A 27,230-nucleotide genomic window follows, 5' to 3' on the forward strand; every position below is an offset into this window, starting at 1 on the left:
GTTACTTCGGAGCCGCACGTTTATATAGGAAGAGTTCGTCAGGAGTCGATCTACTCTCTCCTGGTACGTAGAATTTCAACAAAAGCCACATCACTGTTCATAATCGGTAAATATTATTCCATCGTCTTTGGAAAAACTGGAAAATTTGGATAAACAATACAGCCTATTTTACTCCCAGGGGTCCCAGGAATATCCACCCAAAATATCGTTGCGATCGATCGGTTGAGCCGTTTTTGCGGTACCTTCGAACGGACAGACAGACATTTGGTGAATTATAGTAAGATGGCACTCATTTCATTTGCTCATTTCATTCCATCACCAAAATGTTGTTTTTGGGCTCTCCATTCACAATGAATCTAGTTCTCTTATTCAGTGTAATTTTTAAGCACGCACTCTCCAAGTGCTTCTCATGGTAAGCGCATCGCATATATATGACGACAAACCCATGATTATTATGTACATACGTGAATGGCTACAGAATAACAACTCACAATGCATATTCTCCTCCATCAGTGTGCCAGTCTCTCGAGACCTACATGCTGTTGTTTGCTGTTGGCTCTGGATGCAAATTTTGAAACGGTTTTCATTTCGAAAGAAAATCCAGAATGTAGAAATACAGTGCTTGCACTGTTTGACCTGAAACTCTGACCTCATAGTTCAGTGTGTCATTTGCCAACACATGTAATTCAACAAAAGTCCAGCTAACCAATAATGAGTTTGTGGATGTTTTGTTTTGTCTGTGCACTATCCTTTATAAATGCTGACCATCAAGCAAGGAAGCAGCACATACCATTATTAAAGTCCTTGGTTCAAAACACCAACCTGTCATGCATGGACAGGTTTAATGTCCAACCGAGGGATGGAGCACACGCTGATGCCTCGCCCTGCATGTGAAATACCTGACCCTGGGTTGGGATTCAAAGCCAGGTTAGACAGTTCAGAAGTGAGTGTGCACACCTCTAGGCTATCCTTCAGGTGCATTGACTATGAAAAACGTTTTGATCATGAAACATCTTCTCTGTTGTTAAATGGATTTTGACGTTACAATGACACGTTGTTGTTGATTTTAGGATTTTTTTTGTATAATCTGAAAAAAACATTAATACAATGGTTTAAATAATAATCAGGAGTCCTTTCACAACCACAATGTATCATGGTGGTGGTGGTAGTAGTAGTAGTCCTGGTACTACTACTACCAGTATTTTAATAGCCTCAATTATTCCCAACCCTTGTAGGGTCTGCAGGGTAATGCTTTTCGCCCAAGTCGATCACGAACCGGATGGCCAGGCCTGGCGATGGGCTGAAGGTGATGGCCTGATGAGTGTTTGTAATTTGTACAGGGTGCCGGCAATAACTCATCTACTCTTTGCGAAAGGCACCGGGGGATCTTTGGCATCCATCAGCAAGTAGTGGTGGCAGAAGGGTCCTTCAGCTGAACGTCCGTCCGATGGATGGCACACCCATTGACGTATCGATGCTCGCCTGTGAAACCGGGCCGAGATTCGAACCCAAGCTGAACAGTTCAGATGCAAGTGCACACACCTTTAGGCTATCCCACCAGCCCCAAGCAACCGACAGGTATACTACCTATCAATATTTGAGCCATTAAATTATGGTTAATCATGTGCCATTATGACCTCACTGTTTGTAATTTTCTAAAAACAAAGAAATTGAGTGCTTTTTGCTTTGGTCTTTTTCTCCATTGCCTGGTGTGGGTTATATTGCCAAGGCTGCTCAAACTCGACAAGTGTGGCTGGTATACCAATTACAAAACACCCCTCAACACCAGGCACAAGTTGAGATAGGCGTTGGTCCTACATTGGACAGGAATCTGCTAGTTCAGGTTACACCATTGTTGCATGCATCATACTATATGGAGATGGCCCCTTAGCTAGTTATACGAGGAACTTGTATCAACCAAGAAAGGTTGAAGACCTTTACAAGAGGTAAATTTTCACACAGTTCCATGGAAAGAAACATGGGATCGATGCTGATATGGAGGAAGTGGCTTGAAGGTATTTGCAAGTCAATTTTTAATGAAAACGTTAAACTTAGGCCTGAAAGAGTTAAACTTAGGAGGCCATCTTGGGCAATTGGTGCACAATTTGATGTGAAGTGCCAATGGTAATGCATCAAAGGAGAGCTTGTAGCTTGTGCACTTCTGAAGCTTAACAGGCCACAAGCAATTCATACATTAACCACACTTGGTGGTGTAATGGTTATAGTCGAGCGTCTGTTGTGGGCCTGGGAGGTCGGGGGTTCGAACACTGGTCGAGTCCCACTAAAGAATCAAAAATAGTACGTGCTGATTCCTTACTTGATGCTCAGCATCTAAAATATATTTTGGTATCCACATACAGTATGTATTTATTTGGTTTGCAGTGGGACAAAATAAACTATAACAATGCGACTGTGTCGCCAATATGCCTCCGCATAGTCCCACAATGGGTAGATGCCATCACTCTGCATATGCATGGGTAGGGGATCACGTTTGTGAAGTTTTGTGTTGATTGGATAAGGTTCGTTTTTCTATCCAAGATGGCTACCAAACCACGTGACCTATGACATCATCATTTTCAAACTATACGCAACAGTGCTGCTGGATGATATTTGTAAAATTTCGCATCGATAGGGTGATCGGTTTCAGAGATATAATTATTTAATATTTTCCTTCAATCCAAGATGGCCGCCAAACCATGTGACCTATGATGTCATAAATTTAATATTTCAATACAAATGGGTCGTAGATCATGTGCATGCAATTTCAGATTTTTAGGATAAGGAATTCAATTAAAACATTTTTGGCTGGTATACCACTTCACCTATGATGTTGTAGGAGCTGTGCTCCCACGTCAATCGGAAGAATGGACGCGACAAAAAGCTGGAATTCGTCCGAGTTTCTTTATTGTCACAAAACAACTCGGGTACTCTGAAAAGCCCGTTTATCGGGCAGCAATATATATACACACATTATCCCGGAGCGTTTGCCCGGGAAAGGCGAGAGGGGGCTTGGCCGGGCGTCCTGGCCGAGGCCTGGCAAGTTGAGCGTGGGCCTGCCCGGGCGTCCTGGACGAGCCCGGCATGGTGATCGCTCCGTGTCCTTGGTAGGTGCAAGGCGATTGTGTAAACCCAGCGGTAGCCGCTACACACGTCCCCCCAGAATCCACTTGCACCGGCAGGGTCAATTTGAGGGGGGTCCTGATGACCCGGCCGAAGCGACCCCTGGTGGGTCGTGGGGGGGGGGGGGGGTCCGGTGTGGTGGTGGGCGGTCGAGTGGGGGGCACCGTGGACGGGGGGCGGCCTCGCCACGGCGGAAGGGCCAACCGTGGCGGTTGGTCGATGTCCACGTGCGCCGGCTTGAGGCGGTCCACCGCAATCCGGTCCGACCTGCCGCCGATGTCGATGACGAACGACTTGTCGTCCCATCGCAGGACCCGGAAGGGCCCGTCGTACGGTGGCCGGAGTGGCCCCCGATGTGCGTCATGACGCACAAAAACGTACTCCGCTGTGCGAAGCGCTGGGGGGACGTAGGACTGGGGGTCACCGTGGTGGGATGTTGGCACGGGGGCAAACCGTCGGGCGGCCTCCTGGAGGTCCGAGCGCTGGTGAGCTGCGGACCAGGGACTGGTAGCATCGGGCACGAATTCACCCTGGACGCGTAGCGCCTGGCCGTAGACAAACTCGGCGGTGGATGCCCGGAGGTCCTCCTTGGGGGCCGTGCGGAGGACCAAAAGGACCCACGGCAGCCGGTCGGCCCAACCGCCGTCCTGAAGGCCGGCCATGAGCGCGGCCTTCATGGAGCGGTGGAATCGCTCGCACAACCCGTTGGCTTGGGGGTGGTAGGCCATAGTATGGTGGAGCCTGACCCCCAGGTTGTGGGTGACCGCGCCCCACAGCTCGGAGGTGAACTGCGGTCCGCGGTCCGACGAGATGTCCGCCGGTGCGCCGAAGCGGGCGACCCAGGTGGCGATGAAAGCCTGCGCCACGTCGGCGGTGGTGGTGGAGACGAGGGGAACGGCCTCCGGCCACCTGGTGGTCCTGTCCACCATGGTGAGCAGGTGTTTGAACCCCCGTGATGGGGGGAGGGGCCCACCAAATCCACGTTGACGTGGTCGAAACGTCATTCGGGCACGGTGAAAGGTGCCAGCGGGGCCTGGGTGTGTCGGTGGACCTTGGCCTGTTGGCAGGCTGTGCAGGTGCTGGTCCAATCGCAGACGTCCCGTCGAAGGCCGTGCCAGACGAATCGCGCCGACACCAGCTTCTGGGAAGCTTTCCGGCCCGGGTGGGAAAGGCCGTGGCGGGAGGCGAAGATGCGGCGTTGCCAGGTAACGGGCACGATGGGGCGAGGCTGGCCTTGGGAGACGTCGCAGAGCAGGACAGTGTCCGCGAAGGGGATGTCGGCCAGGCGGAGGCCCGTGTCCGCCGCCCGGAGGGCTTGCACCGTGGTGTCGGTGGTTTGGTCCGCCGCCATAAGCGCGAAGTCCACGCCGAGGTGGACCGCGTTCGCGTTGGCCCGAGAAAGACAGTCGGCCACGGCGTTGTTTTTGCTGGCGACGTGCCGGATGTCCATGGTAAACTCCGACACGGCGGAGAGGTGGCGCTGTTGGCGGGCCGACCACGGCTCCGTGACCTTGCATTGCGTAAACCAACGGCTTGTGGTCGACGAATGCCGTGAAGGGTCGGCCCTCCAGGAGGTGGCGGAAATGGCGAACGGCCAGGTGTAGACCGAGGAGCTCACGGTCAAACGTGCTGTATTTGAGCTCGTTTGGCCGGAGCTGCCGGCTGAAAAAAGCGAGTGGCTGCCAAACCCCGTTCACCCATTGCTCATGTACGGCGCCCACCGCGTAGTCGGAGGCATCCGTGGTGAGGGCGATGGGAGCATTGAGCACCGGGTGAGCGAGCAGTGTTGCGTCGGCGAGGGCCCGCTTTGAGCTTTGGAAGGCCGCGTCCATTGCTGCGGACCAGACGATGTCGTGCTTGGCCGGCTTGCCCCGGAGGGCTTCGTAGAGGGGCCGCATGAGTTGAGCAGCGCGGGGCACGAAGCGATGATAGAAATTCACCATTCCCAGGAATTCCTGCTGGGCCTTTATGGAGCGGGGATGCGGAAACGTGGTGATGGCCTCGACCTTGGTTGGCAGCGGCACGGCCCCGTTCTTGGTGATGTGGTGGCCCAAAAAATCAACGGCCGTCGTGCCGAAGTGGCATTTGGCCGGGTTGACGATGAGGCCGTGCTCGCTGAGGCGCCCGAACAGTGTTCGGAGGTGGAGGAGGTGCTCGGCCCGGGACATGCTGGCGACGAGGATGTTGTCCAGGTAAACGAAGAGGAACGGCAGGTCACGCAGCACGCCGTCCACCAAGCGCTGGAACGCCTGAACCGCGTTCTTGAGGCCAAACGGCATCTGTAGGAATTCGAATAAGCCGAACGGCATGATGACGGCCATTTTAGGGACGTCGGCTGCCCTGACAGGTACCTGGTGATATCCCCGTATGAGATCGATTTTTGAAAAAATGACCCGTCCTGCCAGATGGGTGGAGAAGTCTTGGATGTGCGGGATCGGATACCTGTCGGGGGTGGTAGCGTCGTTAAGGTGGCGGTAGTCGCCACATGGGCGCCAGCCGCCCCCTGGCTTTGGGACGATGTGTAGTGGCGAAGCCCACGCGCTATCGGAGCGCCGCACGATGCTGAGGTGTTCCAAAGCGTCGAACTCGGCTTTGGCCACGGCGAGCTTGGCTGGGTCGAGGCGGCGGGCTCTGGCGTAGACCGGCGGGCCCGTGGTTGGTATGTGGTGCTCGATCCCATGTCGTACTGCGACGGCCGAAAACGTCGGCCGCTTGAGGGCCGGGAACTCCGTGAGCAGGCGAGCAAACTCGTTCGCCGCCGGGAGGGCGCATGCCAGCTCGTTCGGAGCGGAGCTGCTCAATATGCATACCAGGGAGCTGAAGGTCTCGGCATTGATGAGGCGACGCCGTTGGACGTCCACCAGCAGTCCGTGTGCGCAGAGGAAGTCGGCGCCTAGCAGAGCCATGGGCACGTTTGCGGTTACAAACGTCCAAGTAAAGCGTTGGCCGCCGAAGCAGAGGGTGACGTTGCGCGGGCCGAAGGTGTGGATGGCCGATCCGTTGGCCGCAACCAAGGAGGGGCCGCAAACCGCGGACTGCCTGTCCTGATCAGAGGCGGGTATGACACTCAGTTGGGCGCCGGTGTCGCACAGAAAGCGCCGGCTGGACGCTTTGTCCGTGATGAAAAGTAAGTTGCCCGTGTGGCCGGCGCTCATGGCTGGTAATGAACGCCGGCCCGGCCGTTTCCCGGCCTGCCGAAGGTGCACGGGGGTCGGTATGTCCTGGCCTTCTGTCCGAAACTGGCATGATAGTAACACCACGCTTGGTCAGGTGGAGGCCCCGGTCGTCGTGCTGGGGGTGGTCGGATCGGCGTAGCGGCCGCCAATTGCGTCGGCAGTTCGGTCGTCGACCGTGCCGGGTGCTCGGGCGCCATGGGCGTTGCGTCGGACGGCGGTGGGCCCCAGGTCGCTGCTGCAATGCGTTGGCCTGCCGCGGAGATCTTGTCGGCTTCCCTGGCGAGAGCGTGGGGATCCGTGATCGTCGTGCTCGCCAGGGCGAGGCGTACCTGGCTAGGCAGCTGACGGAGGAACAGCTCCCGGAACAGGAATGCCGGAGAGTGCTCGCCGAGCAGCGAAAGCATGTAGTCCATTCGCTCGGACGGGCGCGTGTCGCCGAGCTCGGGCAGGTCGAGCAGGCGCCGTGCACGTTCCGCCGATGGGAGGGCGAAAGCGTCGAGGAGGAGCTTTTTAATCGCGCCGTATTTGTCAGCGGCTGGCGAGCTCTCGAGGAGGCTCAGGGCGCGGGCCGCGGTGGCTGAACCGAGCGCTGCTACCACATGGTGGAAGCGGGTGTCGTCGGCCGTGATGCCTCGCAGGGCGAACAGGGAGTCCGCCTGGGTGAACCAAACCGCCACGTGAGCCTCCCAGAAGGTAGGCAGTTTAAGGGCAACTGCCGTGTCCATGTCGGTAGGTTACCAATGTAGGAGCTGTGCTCCCACGTCAATCGGAAGAATGGACGCGACAAAAAGCTGGAATTCGTCCGAGTTTCTTTATTGTCACAAAACAACTCGGGTACTCTGAAAAGCCCGTTTATCGGGCAGCAATATATATACACACATTATCCCGGAGCGTTTGCCCGGGAAAGGCGAGAGGGGGCGTGGCCGGGCGTCCTGGCCGCGGCCTGGCAAGTCGAGGGCGGGCATGCCCGGGCGTCCTGGACGAGCCCGGCATGGTGATCGCTCCACGTCCTTGGTAGGTGCAAGGCGATTGTGTAAACCCAGCGGTAGCCGCTACAATGTCATCATTATCATGCTTTTGTTCCCCATTGGGAGTACTTGACAATGTGGCAAGTTTCAAATTTTTCCATTCAGCGGTTTCTGAGAAATAATTTTTTTATTGACAAATGGTCAGAAATAAAATGACAAATGGCCACAGGTTGGTAACCATTGCATAGGCTCGATGGGCCTAATAGCCTCTTCTTGTGTGGAAGTTCCTTATGAGTTTGTCTAATCCATTATATTATGACCACATCACAAGAGGTGAGGGTTGGTAGGATGGCCTAGACTAGAGGGAGGGTGTACGCCCACTCACCTCTATAAGGTTGTCTAGCCTGGGTTAAAATCTCTCTGCCCAGGTAAAAATAGTCATGCCTGTGTTTCACAAGCAGGGTGTCTCATCATTGTGTCGGATCGACATTAAACTGGGCGTCCCGTCTGCCGGAATTAGTTTGTGGACGTTAAAGATCCCACGGTGTCCTTTACAAAGAGTAGTCGAGCTATTGCTGGCACCATGAAGAAATTAGAAATGCCTGCCCTGACTTCAGGTGTTGTTGTGGCGACCCATCCAGGATTGTAATGCTGACCCAGAAACTGCTTCGGCAGACACGTCGCTGTGTATAGAGGTGTTATGGTCATGATGTTGGAACCCATCTGTGGATCGGTCCCATCGGCCGATGGGTCTGCGCCATCTGCGGATGTGTTCACCTTGAAGGAATGTGTATGCATCAATGGTGGATGAGTATGTTTATTTGAACCTAAAAATATTATCTTATTTTTATCTTATCGACAAACGGTTATCGACAAACCACATGTCACGGACTGCTTTATAAACATTTATGACATCAATTGCTTATTTTTAGGTTCAAATAAACATACTCATCCACCATTGATGCATACACATTCCTTCAAGGTGAACAACACATCCGCAGATGGCGCAGACCCATCGGCCGATGGGTCTGCATTGTTATTTCTCGTGCATCCACAGATGGGTCAGACCCATCGGCCGATGGGACCGATCCACAGATGGGTTCCAACATATATACAGATAGTTTGGATGGTTTTTGCATGAAACTAGGAGAGAAAGATTTCCTTGTTTTTTGTTGCGTGGAACAGTTTATGCCGGATGTTGAAAGGAAATAAATAAATGCGCATGCCATTTCTTGCGGTTGACCGCAACATTCTACAGCACGCTGTTTCTCCATGAAAACTGTACTTGCGCCCTGGAAAAACGCAGCGGAATATGGAGGAATTGCCTCTCTTCCTAAAACGATGCACATATTGGAATAATTTTGTTTTTGGAAGGATCTTATGCTTTTTTCAGGTGTGCAGCTCTCGCGGAGCATAATTCGTCGTGAAAGTTGCTGTCTTCGACTCGCGGTCTCTTCATTTTAACAACCCAATTTGATATCCAAGAATGGTTGCAGTCGCGGCAGCAACGTGGCACCGATTGAGTTTCCAGATTTGATCACGCTGCCGTAAAGCGCAAGGGTTATCGCCACCGTCGGCACGCTCGGGACAGCTTATATGTTGGCAATCGGACACCGTGATGAATTAGGCCACTTTATCTCGGCAATCTGCTTCGGCAGCTTTCATCCGGTTGTGAACTTGGAAGCCAGACAGAGCATGCAAACACGCTGCTTCCTGTGTCGTGCCGGAGAAGATGAAAAATGGTGGAATCATTTGGTCGCCAGATGTATTGCCAGCGCTTTCTCTAACGGGGTCCTTTTTCTCTTTGCATCCCTTCTTTTTATCTCCCACCAAAGGTTTTCCTTTCCAGGTTGTGGGAGAAGCACGTGCGTGCTTCCTCGAGGCGTGCACACAGCTTTCGGGATCTTTTGCTCGAGCGTTTTATCCTGCTTCTTCAAAGGCAGCTTGGCACACTGCCCGAATGACCATATCTAAAGGAACACTTTGTGAAGCATCTCAAACTATATTGGATGGATTGCATTCTGTGCATAACATTTGACTGGACTGAAAAGCCTGGCGTTTATTTATTAGGTACTTTGCGCAATCATCTGCGGTGGGCACCTCGAGAGCCGCAATTTTGTGGTCGAGAAATTTGGAAAATGTTTCCTTTCGTCAGACTGATGTCGCCTCCAGGTATACACCATATTATCAAAGTGTTGGGTCAGACCACCTGAGCTCTAGATGACCCTTCCCAACCCATGTGTGCATGTTTCCCCTTCCCTCACCTCTCACTGAAATGGAGTGAGCGCTTTACGGAGGTTTCCAGCAGCAGGTAAGCAGGTACAGTGCATAAAAAAATGTACACCTCTTTCAAAAATTTCACCTTTATAGCCTGGAATTAACCTGCATTACATCAGACTTTTCAAAATTTATTTACACATCGCAACCCACAACTTCCAAATGAAAAACAAATTGTACAAATTTTGGAAAATGAATTAAAATACAAAACGAGAATAACTTGGTTGGATAAATGTCCACCCCCCTTGAGTTAATACTTGGTGTAAGCACCTTTGACAGCAATTACAGCTGTGAGTCTGTTGGGATACAGTGGGTCTCTACCAACTCTGCACACCTTAATTGGGCAATATTTGCCCATTCTTCTGCACAAAACTGTTCAAGCTCAGTCAAGTTGCGTGGGGAGCGTTGATGGACAGCAATCTTCAATCGAAAATCTGTGGCATGACTTGTATTTAGGTTGGGGCTCTGACTGGGCCACTCAAGGACATTTATATTTTTGTTCCTTAGCCTCTCCAGTGTGGCTTTGGCTGTGTGCTTCAGGTCGTTGTCATGCTGAAAGGTGAACCTACGTCCCAATTTCAGCTTTCTTCAAGATGGAAGCAGGTTTTCCTCTAGGATCTTTCTGTATTTTGCTCCATCCATTTTCCCTTCTATCCTGACAAGTGCCCCAGTCCTTGCTGATGAAAACATTCCCTTAACATGATGCTGCCACATCCATGCTTCACAGTCGGGATGGTGTTCTTTGGGTGATGTACTGTGTTGGGTTTGCACCAAACGTAACGTTTTGCATTGAGGCAAAAAAAGGTCCATCTTGGTTTCGCCAGACCACATAACTTTTTGCCAAATGGCTTTAGAATCTCTGGAGTGCATTTTGCATACTTCAAACCAGACTCAATGTGGGCTTTTTTGAGTAATTGCTTCCTTCTTGCCACCCTACCGTTCAGGCCAGACTTGTGGAGTGCTAGGGATATTGCTGTCTCATGCACACAGTGACCAGTCTTTCCCATATAGGCCTGCAGCTCTTTCAAAGGTGCCATTGGCCTCTTGGTGGCCTCTCTGATCAGTCTCCTCATTGCTTGGTCATCCAGTTTGGAGGGACGGCCTGATCTAGGCAGGGTCTTGGTGGTACCATACGCCTTCCACTTCTTAGTGATTGTCTTGACTGTGCTCCAAGGGATATTCAAGGCCTTTGAAATATTTTTATACCCATACCTTGATCTGAGCCTTTCTACAACTTTATCCCGAATATCTTTTGAAAGCTCCTTGGTGCTCATGGTTGAATCTTTGCTGTGAAATGCACTGCCCAGCAGAGGAAACCTACAGGAGCAGTTGATTTTATTCTGAAATAATCAGAATCACTACAAACTAACACAGGTGGTGGCCATTTAACTTGGTGTGTGATTTTGAAGGTGCTTGGTTACACCTGAATTAATTTACAATTGCTATTATAAAGGAGGTGGACACTTATCCAACCAAGATATTCTAGTTTTGTATTTTTGATTAATTTTCTGAAATTTGTAGAATTTGTTTTGCACTTGGAAGTTGTGGGTTACAATGTGTAAATAAAGCTGGAAAAAGTCTGATTTAAAGCAATTTAATTCCAGGCTATAAGGCAACAAAAGGTGAAAATTTTGATAAGGGGTGTAGACTTTCTATAGGCACTGTACTGATAAAATCATTCGCAATGAAGATCTGCTGTGATGTGAAGAGCTGTTCGACCTTCCTCTTGGAATGGTTATCGGGTCCCAAACTTTCTCGATATATTTGTCACATAAGACCTTCCCAAGTTAACTTTGGACAGTGTTCTCAGGAAGTGGAACACAACAGGCAGTGCTAATCTACTATATAAGAGAGCCATTGGTCTGTGTCTGTCTGTGTGTCTGTGTCGCCATTTTTCTCAGAGTTGGCTGAACGGATCTTCGTCAAATTTTCCGAGGTTCAATCTGGGAGTGTTTTAGGCAAAACAAACAAAAAAAATTACATTTGGCAAAAAAAAGTTCGTTTTTTTTGAGTTTTTAAAAATCGCTCTATATTGACCAAGCCTTTTTGATTAATTACAGTTATATACAAGTACACATTCTAATAAATAAATACAAAACAATTACCAGACATTTGAACACAAGTAATAAAACAATTCCGGAAGTGGTCAAAGTTGGTGGTAAGGGTTCTTCTTCTTCCTGACGGCATCATAAGTGGTGTTGCAAAACATTTTACCTTTTTTCCCCCCCGAGAACCCGTTACGGTTGTGCACGCATTCGGGGGAAAAAAAGGTAAAATGTTTTGCAACACCCCTTACTTGACTCAGAAACGTGATCAACGGCACATTCACCAGCATATATTCAACGAAAAGGTGAAATGATGATTTGACATTTGTTATGGATTATGATTTGGATGTAATTTCTTTTCCATTATATTTGCCCTCATTTCAATATGTTAATGTTTCTTTTTCGCTTGAGCAACGCCGCTATAAATATTGTTACGGATCTCGGGGGTCGGCTCTCCCCTTATCAAGGGGGGGTTAATCCCCTTGTCTTTTTAAGCTGGCCGTCCTGAGTCCTGGAAGCTACAACGCTCCTCCCGGTCGGTCTTGGGTAGGGTGATTGGTCAATTTGGGTCCCAAATACCTAATTACCAACACCAACCGCGAGCAGGGAAATAACTCCCGCTCGAACCACGGATAAGATGGAAAGTGCCGAGCGGTTAGCGATCCGCGATCCGAGCTATTATCAATAAGACTAAACCCGATTCTGAGCGGTTCTTAATCGTGCCACAGGTACTCAATCGAGAAAAGACTAAAGCGATCGGATAAGAGGAAACCAGAAGGTAGGAAGAACGAATATTGGTTTATTACAAATATACAAGAAAAGAGGAAACAAAAGGATGTACAAGAAAGGAAGAGGAAGAAGTAGGACACAGGGCAGGCTTAACTACGCAGTCTTAACTTAACACCCCAGGACAAACATACACACTCACACGGGATTGTAGTGGGTAGGGTGGAGGGTCCAGGTAGATGATCCAGGCTCCAGTCGACAGTCGACCCCCGTGCAGGCTCCGGTTCCGCGGGCGAAACCCGGCAGGCAGCTCTGCGTATCGTTGGCGCGCGACCGGACCTTACATATGGTGGGGGCGGGGGGGAGGGGAGGCTCGTGTCCTTTAGCGCACGTAATACTTGAATGGCTGCGCCAAACGCGGCCTCTCCCAAAGGTCCTCTCAATGCTCGTGCCTCCAACAAGTCCTTCGCAAATGTGCGCTCCTGGATCAGTCCTTTCAATAAGCGCATATAATAATAATAATAATAATAATTCATTTATTTTGTATAGCGCTTTACAAGAAGCCCAAAGGCGCTTTGACAGAGTGGAAGACATAATGCATAACAATACATGAAAACAACAATTGCAAAAAGACAAGAATCAATAGGGAATTGTTACGGATATTACGGATACGGAGTCAGGGGCGTCAGAGGGGCGTCAACCCAGAGGGGCGTAACCAATTGTTACGGATACGGAGTACGGCTCTTCCCCCTTAGCAAGGGGTGGTTAGTCCCTTGTCTTGTTAAGCTGACCGTCTCCGCTCCTGGCACTTGTAACGCTATCCCGCGGGATGGAACCGATCAGGGTTATGGGTCCAGGGTTTATCCCGAATACCTTTATCCGTCCCTCCGCAGACTAGGGGGACAAGTAGCGCTCAAACCCCGGTTTGGATGGTCTAGTTGCCGAGCGGTTTTTAGCAACCCGAAGTTCGAGTCATTAGCCTTCACTAAACCCGATCCTGAGCGTTGGCCGAATCGCGCCACGTACACTCAATATTGAAACCACTAAAGCGACCGAACGAGAATGAAGAAGAAGAAGAAGTATGGAGGAATAACAGGATTTATTAATTATTTACACAAGCCAAAGCAAAAAGAGCAGTCAAGGTTATATACAGGGAAATGGAAGGAGCAGGAGACACAGTGAAATCATTAGCTTACCTATTAAAGTCTTACTTAGAAACCCAAGGACAAAACAAACAAAGACAGACTCACACGAATGGGGAATTGCAGGGTGGATTGGCTGGAGGGAGAAGGTTCAGCTCGGGCTGGAGCACGGTCGGGGCGAAAGACAAAACAAACAAAGACAGACTCACACGAATGGGGAATTGCAGGGTGGATTGGCTGGAGGGAGAAGGTTCAGCTCGGGCTGGAGCACGGTCGGGCCGGCCGCCGTTCCTTCGCGGTCACCTCGGCACCGTCGTCAGACGCCCACGCTGCGGTCGCGTCCGCTGCCGCGGTTCCCAAAGCTGCACTGGTTCACATCGCTGCGGTTCGAGCTCCCCTGCTTCAAGCTGCTGTTGCTGCTGCATCGTGTGCTCTTTCGGGGTTCTCTCCCTTCTCTCCCTCTCTCCAGCTTGGTTTTCGCAGCCCTCTCGTGGGTTAATAACCCACTCGTGGAAATAACCCACAATAACCCACAATAACCCACAATAACCCACAAGTCCATTATCAGCGCTCTCTCCCAACGAGTCCGTTGCGCGCAGGTTTTTCAAAAGGAGTCAGTCAAAGGGCTTTGCGCGTGCGCTTATATATCGCGCTTCAAGATCACTCCGCGCACTTCAAAACCACGCCCGCCATCGAGCTCACCTCAGCCCTGGTTGGCTGGTAATGGCTTACCGGCTCCGCCTTTGACGGCTGGTTGACAAGCCACACCTTGTTCCTGGTGCTCCGCCCCCTTCTTCCTCGAGCCGACCGCATGGTCAATGGCGGCGCCTGTGCGAACGCTAACCAAGGCGTGTAACAGAATTTGGAGAGAGGCCGCAAAATGAACGAAATGAATTGGGGACCTATTCTTATTTAATTGATGCAACGCAGATTCAACTATTGGAAACACGGCCTTATCTGAAACACATGATAATGAAATAACTAAAGTTCCTATGGTGGCCTACGTGTTGCATATGGACTAACTAAGGGTGCAACCTTTACCTTTATTAAATGATGGGATATTTACAAGAGTTATTTACAACAAGTGTGGATTCTAAAACCGCAACAATATATAGGTACTCCAGCTCTAAATACTTAGAACTTTACTCGGGCCACAAATACAAATACAACTTTGTCTGGGTGGGGGGGGGGGGGGGGGGTAACATAGTCTATGTGGCCGCGACCTCATGCGGGGGGTGTGGGGAACCGGGAGAGGAGCGTAAATTCTCTATGTAAATGTTTACTGTGTAGCGCCACCTGGTGATGGTGGCAGAGGGTTTTACAATTTCCTTTTTATACCTGGGCAACACTCAGGTTAAAGCACTCTTTGCACGGGTAAATTTTTCCTCCTTCCCCCCCCCCCATCTCCCCCAAAACGGAGGAGCCTGTCAAAGACCCCCCCCCCCCCAAATATGGATATGTAGTGTATCTTTCCCCTCCCTCTCCCATTCCCCCACCCCACCCCCTTCCACACACCATACTCCCTTCCTCAACCCACCCTCTCCAGCCTCCCCCCCCCCCCCCCTCATCCGGCAATGCCGAGTACTCCTGCTCGTGTTGGATATAGACCAATAAGGTGCAGATATCAGGTTAGAAGAACATCACAACGTGGAATGGCACAATGTTGTGTCTAATATCTAGAGACCACCATTTGGTACAGACCATTAGCTATGAGGTCTGGAACTCTGCCGCGTATTTCCACGAAAATCCTGCTGAAGGTTGATTCAACTTGTGAGATAATAACATTGTTATGCGTATTTCCTTAGTGTTCCTATAACGTTGCTAAATTGATCTACTATTTGTGAAGGCCATCAAAGTGTGTTCAGGTATTTGCAGAATCATTATTTGATTTGCTGCACCATTATTTCCACTTCAAAGGAAGAGGCTATTGGTGTGTGTGTGTGTGTGTGTGTGTGTGTGTGTGTATGTGTGTGTGTGTGTGTGTGTGTGTGAGTGTATGTGTGTGATATGCATGTGTAAGTGTGCATGCGTGTGTGTCTAAGTGTGTTTGTGTGTTGTGTGTGTGTGTGTGTGTGTGTGTGTGTGTGTGTGTGTGTGTGTGTGTGTGTGTGTGTGTGTAAATGTGCATGCGTGTGGAAATGTTGGAATGATGGAATGGAATGATGGAATGATGGAATGGTGTGGAAATGTGCGTGTGTGTGTGTGTGGAATGATGGAATGGAATGATGAAATGATGGAATGGTGTGGAAATGTGCGTGCATGCTTGTGGAAGTGTGCGTGTGTGTAAGTTGTGGGTTACGATGTGTAAATAAAGGTGGACACACTTTGCATAGATCTGGACCTTTCCATAACTCTGGTGTGTGTGGACGTGTGCGTGCGTGTGTGTGTATGCGTGTGTGTGTTTGTGTTGTTGACTGCTATCTCCACTTGGGGGTGGGAATGGTGGGATTCAGGAGATGGAATGGAGACCTACCAGGCCTCAAAGTATCACCTGTGTTAATGTGTGTGTGTGTGTGTGTGTGTGTGTGTGTGTGTGTGTGTGTGTGTGTGTGTGTGTGTGTGTGTGTGCGTGCTTGCGAGTGTGCATGTGTGTGTGTGTTTTTTAGTCCGCATGCAGATCAATTTTAATATAGCACCCCCAGTGTATGAAAAGTCACCTAATCAAATAGCCAGGTGAGGTTACACACACACACACACACACACACACACACACACACACACACACACACACACACACACACACACACACACACACACACACACACACAGTCATGGCCAAAATTATTGGCACTCTTGCAAGTTTTTCAAATAACTCACAATTTTCTTGAAAAACAAGTTGAAATTGACAAAAGTATTTGGTCTCCACAATTCTTTATTTCACTGTTAATATTACAGAACCTTTGTTTTTGATTCAGAACTTAATATATCCTTTTAAATCAGAAAATAAAAATAAATGGCATTGACAAAATTATTGACACCTTGGACTTAATATTTAATAGCACGTCCTTTGGACAAAATAACTGCAGTCAAGCGCTTCCTATAGCCATGAATGAGCTTCCGACACCTCTCTACTGGCAGTTTGGCCCACTCTTGTGCAAACTGCTCCAGTTCTCTCAGATTTGAAGGGTCCCTTCTCCCAGCTGCTGTTTTCAGATCTCCCCACAGGTGATCAATGGGATTTATATCTGCACTCATTGCTGGCCACTTCAGAACAGTCCAGCGTTTTGCCTTGAACTATTCCTGGGTGCTTTTTGAAGTGTATTTGGGGTCATTGTCCTGCTGCAAGACCCATGACCTTCGACGGAGACCCGGCTTTCTCACACTGGGTTGAACATTGACCTCCAAAATGCCTCGGTAATCTCCTGATTTCATGATGTCATGCACACATTCAAGGTACCCAGTGCCAGAGGCAGCACAGCATCCCCAAAACGTCACTGAACCTCCTCCATGTTTGACCGGAGGGAAGATGTTCTTTTCTTCGAAGGCTTCATTTTGTTTTCTGTCAACATAGAGATGATGTGCTTTACCAAATAGCTCTCATTTGGTCTCATCTGTCCACAGGACATTCTCACACAAGGATTTTGCTTTGTTCAGGTGTGTTTTGGAAAACTCCAGTTGGGCGATCTCAGCAGTGGGGTCCTCCTGGGTCTCCTACCATATAAACCTCTTTCATTGAGTTGGCGACGGATGGTGCGAGTTGAAACTGTCGTACCTTGTGTCTGAAGTTCATCTTGAATCTGTTTGCCAGTTGATTCGAACAATCCTTCGCTGCAATCTTCAATCAAGCTTTCTCCTCCGGCCACGTCCAGGGAGGTTGGCTACAGTGCCATGCGCCTTAAACTTCCTGATAACATTGCGTATGGTGGACACAGGAACATGTAGGTCTCTGGAGATGGACTTGTCGCCTTGAGATTGTCCATGCTTGGCTACAATCTTGTGTCTGACCTCCTCAGACAATTCTCTGGTTTTCTTTCTTTTCTCCATGCTCATTGCGGTACATGCAGTGACACAAAACAGCAGAATGGCTCCTTTTCTCCATTCAAACTGGTTGAATGAGTGATTTTTATATTGCCGGCACCTGCAACTCACCATAGGTGAGTTCAATTCCAAAGTAAAGGAGAATCACCTGCTTGAAATCTAATTATTTCTAACAACTTCTGAAAGGTGACAATAATATTGTCCGGGCCATTTTAAGATCTCTGTGTGGAATAAGCTATGATTTAGTAATTTTTTCCAGCTTTTTTATGCCTCCAGAGGCATTATGTTTTTGGGTTGTCCGTCCGTCCGTACGTCCGTATGTATGTATGTACGTACGTCCGTCCGTCCGTCCCGGCTCAACTTCATTTTTCTTAGCAACCATATGTCTGATTGAGACGAAACTTTCAGGGTAGGAGTGACACCCATGCAGAATGCTTTTATGATAATTGTGACATCATAGGTCATGTGGTATGGCAGCCATCTTAGATTAAAAGCAAATAAAAATTTTTTATTTCTCAGAAACCGTTGAATGGAAAAATTTGAAAGTTGCCACATTGTCAAGTACTCCCAATGGGGAAGAAAAGCATGATAATGATAACATCATAGGTGAAGTGGTATACCAGCCAAAAATGTTTTTATCAAATTCCTTATCCTAAAAATCGGAAATTGCATGCACATGATCTATGACACATTTGTATTGAAATATTAAATTTATGACATCATAGGTCACATGGTTTGGCAGCCATTTTGGATAGAAAAACGAACTTTATGCGATCAATACGAAACTTCACAAACGTCATCCACAACCCATACTTATGCAGAGTGATGGCATCTACCCATTGTGGGACTATGCGGAGGCATATTGGCAACACAGTCGCATTGTTCTACAGACTTGGCATTTAATATGGAATTTTTTTTTTTCTTGACTTGGGTTTACTTTCTTAACTCAGTATATCAATCTGGTGAGTTTCTTTTACACTTTGGTGATTTATTTGTTGAAAGAACCACGTCACTGATTGTCTGTCGCAGCAAGAAGTCAACAACAGGATTATATCACAGGTGGCGTGGCAAAATGTACGGACAGGTGCATTTGATGATTGGCTTCACAGTCGGGTATACAAGGGTTGTTGCGTTCTGTATTAGTGGAAAACAACTGCTGCACGTCTCCAAAAGTTATTGCCGCTTCCTCTGGAGATGGTCCGTAAACTCGACAATGCTGTTTGTCATGGAGTGGTGGCTTTACGAAATTCCGCCATGAAACAGCGTGCTATTGCTCGGCAGTATGGCATCACTCAAGGTCAGGTGTCAAAGATCGTGAAACGAAATGCTCAGAGGGGTGTCCCTACTCCAATACCGAGGCCAGGACGTCCCCGCAGAACCACAAGGAGGGATGATCGCCAGCTGCACTGGTTAGTCCGCAATGGCCGTACCAAGTCAGCTAATCGGCTTAGGGCTGAGTGGCAGCAACTGACAAATGTGCCTGTATCCAGAAGGCTAGTCAACCAACGACTGGTTCAAGCAGGCTATCGTGCCAGGCGTCCCCTGAGAAAGCCACGCCTGACCAGACAACACCGCCAGCGCCGATTGCAGTGGGCCAGAGAGCACCGTCAATGGCAGCCAGGACACTGGAATCACGTGATCGTCAGTGACGAGTCTAGATTTCTGGTCTATCGTCAAGATGGCCGTGTCCGAGTGTGCAGACAAGTGCATGAAGCCTACAACAAAGATTGTATAGTGCCAAGAGTCCAAGCTGGAGGTGGTGGGGTGACCGTTTGGGCTGCTTTTCATGCAGGGGGCAAAACTGACCTGGTTGTTCTGAATGGAAACCTGAACCAGTTCAAGTACAGGGCCATTCTGGAAGAAACGTTGCTTCCATTTGCTCGTGCAGCCTTTCGAGGAAACTTTGTCTTCCAAGATGACAATGCACGGCCTCATCGTGCTCGCATGAGCCAACACTTTCTTGCTGACCGTGGTGTAGAGCATATGGAGTGGCCTGCCATGTCCCCGGATATGAATCCGATAGAGAACTTGTGGGCAGAATTAACGCATCAAATCGACCACTTGGACCAGCAGCCGACCTCTGTGCGTGAATTGCAGCAGGCTATTGTCACTGCATGGCAAGCGATTCCTGTCCAAACCTTGGCAAATCTCGTGAACAGCATGCCTCAACGTGTACGTGCACTCCTGAATGCTCGTCGGGGTTACACGAAGTACTGAACTGTAATTTTACTGTCCGTAATCCCAGTCGTAATTAAACTTTTGTTTTTGTTAAAAATTTTTTGGCTAATGTGCAAAATAAAGATACTTCTGGAAAACGTACAGAAGTTTAACACAGTACTGTCCATGAATTGAGTTCGATATCAGTTTACATCACTTTCAAGGATCAATTTATTTGTTTTCAAAATGTCAAATGTGGTTTTTGTTTCTTTTAAAGGTCACGTTAACAAAATCTGGAATAATTTCAACATAATTCAAATGAACTTTTGGTTCTAAGACATCTTGAAAAGTAAGTTCACCCCCGCAAAAAAAATATTCCATATTAAATGCCAAGTCTGTAGTTTGTTTTGTTCCACTGCAAACCAAATAAATACTTCCTGTATGTGGATACCTTAATATATATTTTAATTTCAACAATTTTCTGGAAGAAATGGTGCATTATTTGAAAAAAGTGCAAGGGTGCCAATATTTATGGCCATGACTGTATCTCCTAAAGATACACTGATAAGTTGCAACATACCAAATATAGTTTTAGCCTGGTTTGGTCACAATCCCATCAGCAGTTTTGGAGAAGTTACGAGTACAAGTGTTTACGGACTGATGGACGGACGGACGACACGCCATTCCATAAGCTCCCCGGAACTACGTTCCAGGTGAGCTTACCTCCATCAGGATGAACAGTTTACGTTTTATATCCCATTGATAGTTTGGATCTGGATCTTTACCTGAACCAAAATCTAATCAGCTTGTTCTTGTCACCTAAACAACTCAACCACCTAGTTTTGTCATAACCTGCCCTCAACTGTTGAGATATTGTGCTATGTATAGATTTTGGCCCTATCACTCAATGGTGAAGAATAACTTAAATTTAAAAAATTTTCGTATCCAGATCCGTATTCGAATCGTCACCAAAATCGAACGATTTCATCCTTGTCACATACCCAAACTCTTCACCAAATTTCGTCCAAATTCGTCCACAACTTCTTGAAATATCCTGTTCACAGACAGACAGACATGGGTGAAAACATAACCTCCATCTACCTTCGGTGGTGGAGGTAATATAACATACTGCAGTATATTTAACACTTGTAAATGAATTCTTAAGATATGACAGAGAAAAATACTCTGTGATGTTGATGTTGATGATGATAGTCATTGTTGGTGGTTTTTTGTGGATATAAAAAGGTAAATATTTTTGCACTCCACTTGTGTTTCTGCTGGCTTGTGATGAATCCTGTCACTTGATATCTTGGAAGCTAATGTTTGTTTGCTTTTCATTCTTCATACTTCCTTGCATTCTAGCTGTGCACTTTCCTCTACTCTGTCATGTTTTGTTCCCTCTTCAATCTGCTGAATTTCCTTCCTGCCTTAATAAATCTATCGCTCGCCCCAAGTCCACCACGGAATCAGGTCACCGCTATCTCACATCTAAATTCATATCTATGCATGATATTTCGACTTGATCTACCTCGTACCATCCACACCATTTGCCATTGATGACCTCGATATACCTTGATAACCGTGTGGCAAAAAAAAAAATTGAAAACATAATTTGGCGTCGGCCGAGCGGAACTAGGTTGAGGCTGTTTATTCCTGATATGTGAAACACCCTGCAACCCACGCCTGCAGAAAACAGACTTTTTGGAATGCCGGACGCATTTTTCATCCAGTCATCATGTAACTTAAAAAAAAAATTCTCCATGGGTGCATTGGCACTCCTATGTTGAAAGTTTTTGTCAATCGCCCAAGTTGTTGCGGAGACATTTGGCTGATGTGATATTGATGAAATGCAGAACTTGTGGTGGTCAAATGTCCGAAGCACAAACGGGAAAAATGTGAAGTTGAACAATATGATGTACAACGCTAAAAAGGCAGGGTAAAGCTTACATAGATAGAATTATTATAACCTAGAGGCATCTGGGTAGCTTGATGATATGATTTAACCAAGTTGATTTGTCCTGAGCTTGACTTGCCAGGGAATTGCAGCCAACTTAAAACTCCGGAACACACTCGTCGACATTTTGATGACCTTTAACCTAAACTTATAACTAGAGAGTTCATCGAAGACCTTGCACCGTACAGTCTTAAGAAAAAGGCCATGGGAAGGGTCTTTTGAACTCTCAACTGGCATTTCCGAGCACGATCTATATTTACTACGAGCCACAATTTTGCCTGAATCTCGATATTCCCCATCGCTGAGATAGCGAGCAGCAAGTTGAATTGGTTGAGGTGGCGTAAAATGGCGTCATATTTTGTCCAAGTGCTGCAAAACTGGAGGTTTTTTTTCTTTAAGGGCCAAGAATGCGATTTGTGTTCTGCAGTATCAAGTATCATTAAATTGAAATAAAATTAAGGTTTTAAAAACTGTAGGAAAAAAAACAATTTACTTTTTTCGGAAGTTTACCGCCGTTCATGCACCTTCTTTTACACCACCTTATTTAACACATCACCGGTACATTCGTTTTTCATGCCTTCGCACGTGGGGTAGTTATTATCGCTCTGTACTCAAAGATTACACTACATTGCATTGGCATTTACACTTATGTTATGGTAATGCAAACATGTTGATGTCTCAGGTAATTTAAACTCACCGGGTAGTTGCACGTGCAATGGGACTACGGTTGTGTGCGCAGTTCAAGGAGTTGATCTCAACCTCCTTTCATTCTTGTCTTTATTGCAGCTCATCAATGGGAATCCAGGCAACGCAGGTACATTGGAGAGGTTTGTGCACGACCTTTGTCTTCAGCGCACTACCGCCACGGAGAGTACCAATATGAAGACAGACCGGTTGAGGAAGATGCGGAAGAATATTTTTACGAGGAGGAAGAAGAGTATGATGAACGTTCTTCCCAGCGCTATTATTACGGGCAGAAGGACATTGTGGAAGAGGACACGACCGAGAATTTGTACTCGGACGAGGCATCGCGGAGTCCGTCGCTATCTCACTCTCCAAGACTGTTCGGTAGTGAGCGAGTCGGTGCGTCTTTGAATGACGTGCCTGATGCCGGGGAAGATGCCAACAGCCAGGGCAGCAGAGGCCCAGAGGCAGACACAGAAATGGACCAAGATGGGTGTGCCAATGAAGGCTACAACGGAGGAGTGCACAGCGAAAGCTCCGCCATTGTGAGCACCGAGGTAAGGAAGAACGGTACCGACGTGACGTGAAGCATTTCACACAATCTCCAATAGAACATTTGCTGCACAATCACAGCACTCCTTAAGGAACAGTTGAGTTCCACAGGAAGGGAAGTCATCATCATACTAAAATTGTTCCTTTGTTGTCGTCATCATCATACTAAAATTCACCAGTTTTCTGTCAACATGTATGTCTGAACCTTTATAGAATCGAAAACTGCTTGCCCAATTTCCCTCAAATTCTGCTTACGTGCTCGTGGTACTTTGGGTACCCAGGATCAAGTCATGGGCATTGCATCTAAAACTACGTCCTGTAGTAATGCTACTTTGCCTGTGAAATGATATGATGAACTTTCTCTCCATTCATTTGTGAGGGTAGATATTTACAACCAATGCCAATCTGGACCATTAGGTGATTAGGATTTGCTCAAAATGGGGAGGCAAAAGAGTTGGGGCTCTATTGAGTACCCAGTTAATCGTTCCCCCTACTTATAACATGATAGAGCACCGTCACAACAGACAATCAGCCCCACAGAATTTTATGACAAGCTGATGTGTTTACAAGCGTACATTTCTGGTTAATATTGGTTTGTATTTACTTTGGGCATCACCTGCTCCCTCTATTTCCTTGGCACTTTCCAAGGTCGCATCTCATGAACCAAGCAGGCTACAAAATACCTGTGGCCGTCCAGGCTCCTATAAGCTTTCATAGCCTCTTTTGCATTGCTGGCGGAAGCGTTTACTATGTAATTGTAGATACCGGGGTACTGTAGGTCAGGCAGCTGCTCTACTTTTAGCGTGCTTCTCAATGGGGGTCAGCAAATTTCCCGGCAAACTTTAGGGAACTGCGAACCCAGCGACTTCTAATTTCTGGATATAGTTGTTCCTGCTCTGCTTATCTAAATGACGACATTCGATAAGCGAGAGCCACTTCCAGTTGCAGATATTTCTCCAGACATTTTGAGTGATCCTGTTCATGATCCGGATTGTTTACAATCTCGATAACCTCCAAAATGGCAGGCCAAACAGGTGGTGACGTCAGCACCTTACATTGGTGAGAAGCCTCTATGGACATGGCATAGTGCAAGTGGTTCACAGACACCTTATTTCACATCTAGGGGCAGCGTGTATTACTATTGAATATATATGAACATTACGAATGTATATGTAAGAGGTCCAATGGGATGGCCAGTGCAGAGGGCTGCCAAGTCTTAACTGTCAGATTGGTGCTTCACCATTAGGGTGTTGCATCAAATAGCAATGACTTTTCCATCCTTCAGTTGGCATTAAAACTGGGACTTGCTCGCATTCATTGTTGGTGGACATTAAAGATCTCCTTGTGTCCTTTGACAACGAGTAGATGAGGTATCACGCACACCTTGGCCAAATTCCAAATTCCTGCCTCAGGCTTGTGGTGGTTCTGAGTTTTGCCACAATACGGGACTTCAAAAATGACGTATGAATGCAAATGAGCCCTTTCGCACATGCGCTTTATGTTTCGAGTGACTCTGTTCTGCTCGCCGGGCACTTTTAACCTGCCGTTGCTAGCGTGAAATCTGTGGGTGAAATTGTATTTCAAAGATATTTTTCAACATTTAAACGCAAGAGTGGCAATTTCAAAGTGGTTAACCTAAACCATAATTGTTCTGGATGTAAATCGGGTTCACGGAAATATAGGACATACAAGAAATATCATTGGATGAGACGTGTCGAGTTCCTACCATTTCCTGTTTGTTGATACCATTGAGCAGCGGTGGTGGATATCTTAATATAATAGAGCTAATGCATTTATGGCTATATGTGTAGTATGTGTATATATATGTGACGAAAACTTCAATAATGATCACTTGGTGTTTTACATCACAAAAACTCTTTTTTTAAAATAGTGTGTTCAAGAAAACATATAATTTTGTGGAAATATCACTATCTTAAATTGTAGATGAGTTAATCTGCAATGCACTTCTACATATACATATGCATACATATACTTACGCTCACATCCAGGGTCTGCCTCACAGGCACGTAAGACATCGGCCATTATAAAGCTTGCAGTCTTAAGTGTGGAAAATTTCTGAGGCTATCCCGAAGACTCAATGGCGCAGTGGGCTGTCACCTCATCAGTGATGAGGTCCTTGGTTCGAGTCCCGGGTTGTCAGAATTTTTTCACCCTAGCCCCACACAGGAATTTACTTCCTGTTTATTAAAAATTGTATATTACATATATATATATATATATATATATATATATATATATATATATATATATATATATATATATATATATATATATATATATATATACACACATGTTGTTGCGGATCTCAGCGCCGGCCTTTTCCCCTTACCAAGGGGGGATTAGTCCCCTTGTCTGACTAGCCGACGGGACCCGGGACCTATGACGTCATTTCTTTCATTTCCCGGGTGGATTTATCACTTTGGGCATCCATCTTTTTCTCTTGGATGTCCATTCTCCCATTTATTTTATTTATGTCATTCTTCATCTCGCCCTTTATTTCTTTCATTTCCTTGGTGGATTTGTCACCTTGGGCGTCCATTTTCGCATTCATCTCCTTTATTTGGGCCAGGAATAGTTGCATATACCCTGGCATCGCGGGCTCGGCTCTCGCCGCCACGTGCGAGGTGCCGCCATTTTCTTCCCCCGCTACCCCTACTGCTGCGCCCTCATCAATGTTCTCATCCATTTCTCCCAATTCTTCCCGGGGGTCCTGTGTTGATTCTAACTCCTCATTCTCCCCATTTACCCCCACCAGCATCCGACCGTCTTGGTTATCCATGGCACGAATTTAAATTTGGATTTTACTAATTAAATTTCAGCCACTCGTAATTTTGAGTGCGCTAAGCGCACTTCAGGTCAAATCCCACTTCCCGACACCAATTGTTGCGGCCAATATGCCGCAACTTCCAAATTTCGTCCCAGGTTCCAAATCCCACTCCTGACACCAATTTTTTTTTTTTTTTTTTTTTTTTTTTTTGTATACAAGATCGAGGCTCGTGAAAGAGCGAACATTAATCACACAGAAAGACAAACCGACACATAAAACATATAACATCGGGAGCGGTAGACAAGATGGGGAGAGAGGGGGAAGGACACAAACACAACATTTGAGAGCAGGGACCGAGAGACATGGAGACATCGAGAGATCTGAGAGAGGGCGAGGGCTTTGGGGGGGGGGGCATGGGAAGGGGGCGGTGGGAGAGGTATAAAACATATGGACACTGCCAGGACTTCCAGGAAAGAAGTTGGAATTTCAAACAAGGTGGATCTGGGGTGAATTAGCGGGGGTAGAAAAGATCAAGGTTTTGGATGGGGGAAGATAAGAGATGGTGGTGAACAGCTGTTTTAAAGACCTGGAGGGAGGAGTGGGATTGAAGGGAGTGAGGGAGTTTGTTCCAGAGGCGGGAGAAAAGAGGAATGAAAGAGTGAAGGTGAGCAGAGAGCCGAGATTTCGGCAGTTTAACCATCAGAGGGTTGCTGGCAGATCTTGTGCGACCTGTAGGAATATTTGGGGGACAGAGCACAGAGAGAGCTGGGGGTGCAAGGCCGGAGAGGAGTCGGTAGAAGACAGAAAGACCACCTACCTGCCTGCGGTGAGTGAGTGAAAGGCCCTCAGAGATAGCTTCATCGCGGGAGATTCCAATAATTCTGAAAGCTTTGGTTTCAACAGCGTGAAGCCGAGCTAGGTGTGAGGCAGGAGCACCGGCCCATAGGGGAGAACAGTATTCCATTGAGCTGCGGATGAAAGCCTTGTATGTGGTGAGGAGCTCAGGTGTGCCGAGGAAGGACTTCGCACGACGGAGGATGCCGAGTCGGCGACTGGCTTTGGAGGCCAGCTTGGAAATGTGGTTTTCCCAAGAAAGATCATGGCAGATAGTGAGACCCAAAATCTTGAGCGACAGAACTTCTTGGAGAGGATTGTTGAGAAAGTAGATGGGAGGGTTGTCCAGTCGATCTTTTCGGAGAGACATAGTAAGAGTGTGAGATTTGTCAGGATTGAAAGACATGTTCCACTTGTTTGACCAGTCTGTGATTTTGTCCAGGTCTTCAGAGAGTGAGGAGGCAGCAGACTGCCGATCTGAGGGAAGAGGAATGGAGCGGCAGAGAGTGGAGTCATCAGCAAAGAGATAGAGAGGATTTTCGAGAGAGTCAGAGAGATCATTGATGAAGACCAGAAAAAGCACGGGGCCCAGAACACTGCCTTGGGGAACTCCAGCCTGAACAGGAAGAGGAGATGAGAGAAACCCATTCAGGGCCACACGTTGACGATGACTAGAGAGGAAGTCCGCCAGCCATGCGTGGAGATTTCCATGGATACCAAAGGAGGAGAGTTTGGTGAGCAGAGCGGGGTGCCAGACCGTGTCGAAGGCACGTGATATGTCGAGGGAGACAGCTCTAATTTCCTGTTTGGCATTGAGGACCTCCATCCA

At 47.6% G+C, this 27,230-nt stretch overlaps 1 protein-coding gene across 4 annotated transcripts in view; it reads left to right on the plus strand.

Annotated features, from left to right (window-relative positions):
* Positions 1-27,230, plus strand: part of LOC137426721 (synaptotagmin-14) — a 291,083-nt gene that overhangs the window by 160,054 nt on the left and 103,799 nt on the right. For all 4 annotated transcript variants that reach the window (XM_068115533.2, XM_078779095.1, XM_068115531.2 and 1 more), the window contains one exon: positions 22,330-22,784. In XM_068115533.2, the coding sequence (XP_067971634.2) occupies positions 22,330-22,784 (455 nt within the window). The remainder of the gene's footprint in view (positions 1-22,329; positions 22,785-27,230) is intronic.

Source organism: Myxine glutinosa, chromosome 5, assembly GCF_964187855.1.
Source record: "Myxine glutinosa chromosome 5, kmMyxGlut1.1, whole genome shotgun sequence".
Classification (NCBI taxonomy): domain Eukaryota; kingdom Metazoa; phylum Chordata; class Myxini; order Myxiniformes; family Myxinidae; genus Myxine; species Myxine glutinosa.